Source organism: Sphaerodactylus townsendi, linkage group LG04 (genome assembly GCF_021028975.2).
Source record: "Sphaerodactylus townsendi isolate TG3544 linkage group LG04, MPM_Stown_v2.3, whole genome shotgun sequence".
NCBI lineage: Eukaryota > Metazoa > Chordata > Lepidosauria > Squamata > Sphaerodactylidae > Sphaerodactylus > Sphaerodactylus townsendi.
The window spans coordinates 8,193,926-8,195,997 of record NC_059428.1 but is presented as its reverse complement, the minus strand read 5'-3'; the positions used below and the strand labels follow the sequence as shown (position 1 = coordinate 8,195,997).

Sequence of the window (2,072 nt, the reverse complement as noted above, 5' to 3'; positions counted from 1 at the left end):
TCTAATCTGGGGGAACCGGGTTTGATTCCCCGCTCTGCCGCCTGAGCTGTGGAGGCTTATCTGGGGAATTCAGATTGGCCTGGGCACTCCCACACGCGCCAGCTGGGTGACCTTGGGCTAGTCACAGCTTCTCGGAGCTCTCTCAGCCCCACCTACCTCACAGGGTGTTTGTTGTGAGGGGGGAAGGGCAAGGAGATTGTCAGCCCCTTTGAGTCTCCTGCAGGAGAGAAAGGGGGGGATATAGATCCAAACTCCAACTCCTCCTCCTCCTCCTCCTCCTCCTCCTCTTCCTCTTCCTCTTCTTCTTCTTCTTCTTCTTCTTCTTCTTCTTCTTCTTCTTCTTCTTCTTCTTCTTCTTCTTCTTCTTCTTCTTCTTCTTCTTCTTCTTCTTCATTACAGCCATTTGGCCTTTTCTAGGTGGGCCAATGGCCTCCCCCCACCCCCAATATTACCCCAGTGATGAGGGTGGTCACCCCCAAACTGCTGGGTGGGCAGGCAGCCTCTCCCTCACTTGGGGATGTGGTGGGGCTCATTTCCCTCTCCCAGTCTGCTCCTCCCGCCCCGTGTTCCACAGCCCCACCCACTCAGATGGGCAGGGCTGTCCGAGAGTGGAATGCACTACCTGGGCGGGTGGTGGAGTCTCCTTCTTTGGAGGTTTTTTAAGAGAGGCTGGATGAACATCTGTCAGGAGTGCCTTGATTGTGTGTTCCTGCACGGCAGGGGGTGGGACTAGATGGCTCTTGGGGGTCTCTTCCAAATCTATGATTCTATTATTCTAAGTTCCAGTTCCAGTTTTTGTACATCTTGTGGAAAGAGAGACCCACCTTTGTGCTGCAGAAGGTGACCCTGTTGTTTCTTACCTATTAGAAGGAGGGACAACGTCAAAGGAGCTCCTGGCCCATCATCATGTCCTGGGCCAACCACAGCAGCTCGGTTCCCCAGTGGTTCTTCCTGGTTGGCGTCCCAGGCCTGGAGGAGTTCCACCTCTGGTTCTCCATCCCGCTGTGCCTCATGTACGCCGTGGCTCTGCTTGGCAATCTGGCGCTCCTGGTGGCCGTGGCCCTGGACCCTGCCCTCCACCAGCCCATGTATGTCTTCCTTGCCATGCTGGCCGCCACCGACGTGGTGCTGTCCTGCTCCACTGTGCCCAAAGCCCTCAGCATCTTCTGGTTCCGCTCCGGGGCCACCTCCTCCGGGGCCTGCCTCGCCCAGGTGTTCTTCGTCCACTTTGCCTCCGCTACGGAGTCGGGCATTTTGCTGGCGATGGCCTTCGACCGCTACGTGGCCATCTGCAAGCCCCTCAGGCACGCGTCCATCTTGCCACGCTCCGTGATTCAGAAGATAGGGCTGGCGGTTCTCCTCCGCGGGTTCTCCGTTGTGGTGACCTTTGTGTTCCTCCTGCGCAGGCTGCCGTATTGCGGACACCAGGTCATCCCACACACGTACTGCGAGCACATGGGGGTGGCGCGCCTGGCCTGTGCCGACATCACCGTCAACGTGGTGTACGGCTTGACCGCCGCTCTGTCCACCCTGGGGGTTGACTCTGTGCTCATCTGTGTGTCTTACGTGCTCATCGTCCGGGCGGTCTTCCGGCTGCCCTCCAAAGAAGCCCGCCTCAAGGCCCTGGACACCTGCGGCTCTCACCTCTGTGTCATCCTGATGTTTTACACCCCTGCGTTCTTCTCCTTCTTCACTCACCGGTTTGGTCACAGTATCCCGCGCCACCTGCACATCCTACTGGCCAACCTCTACGTGATTGTGCCCCCAATGCTCAACCCTGTCATCTATGGGGTGAAAACCAAGCGGATTCGTGAAGGGGTCGCACGCTGGTTTTTGCAGGCGGGGAAGCACTTCTGAAGTTCCTGCCCAGAGCACCCCCAGAGGGCCCGTTTCCAACGAAAGTTTGGTCCCTTCCAAAACCTTCCACGGCTGAGGAGTCGGGCCCACGTCTCTGCCAGGCTGTCCCTCGGGCTGTGCTCCGCCTCAACAGCTTCACTCGTGACCTGAGGACCATCTGCTGAAGGACAATCTGAGCCAGACGATCACCCACACGCATTCTCCGTGGTGGCTGC

General features: G+C 58.2%; 1 protein-coding gene across 1 annotated transcript; it reads left to right on the top strand.

The window, feature by feature from the left end:
• Positions 1 to 906: 906 nt before the first annotated feature.
• LOC125431539 (olfactory receptor 52D1-like) lies at positions 907 to 1,857 on the top strand. The gene has a single exon (XM_048494424.1). The coding sequence runs from the start codon at positions 907 to 909 to the stop codon at positions 1,855 to 1,857; it is 951 nt and encodes a 316-aa protein (XP_048350381.1).
• Positions 1,858 to 2,072: the final 215 nt, after the last annotated feature.

Excerpts from the sequence above, each read along its gene's own strand:
- LOC125431539 (XM_048494424.1), top strand. The coding sequence starts at position 907 with ATGTCCTGGGCCAACCACAGCAGCTCGGTTCCCCAGTGGTTCTTCCTG.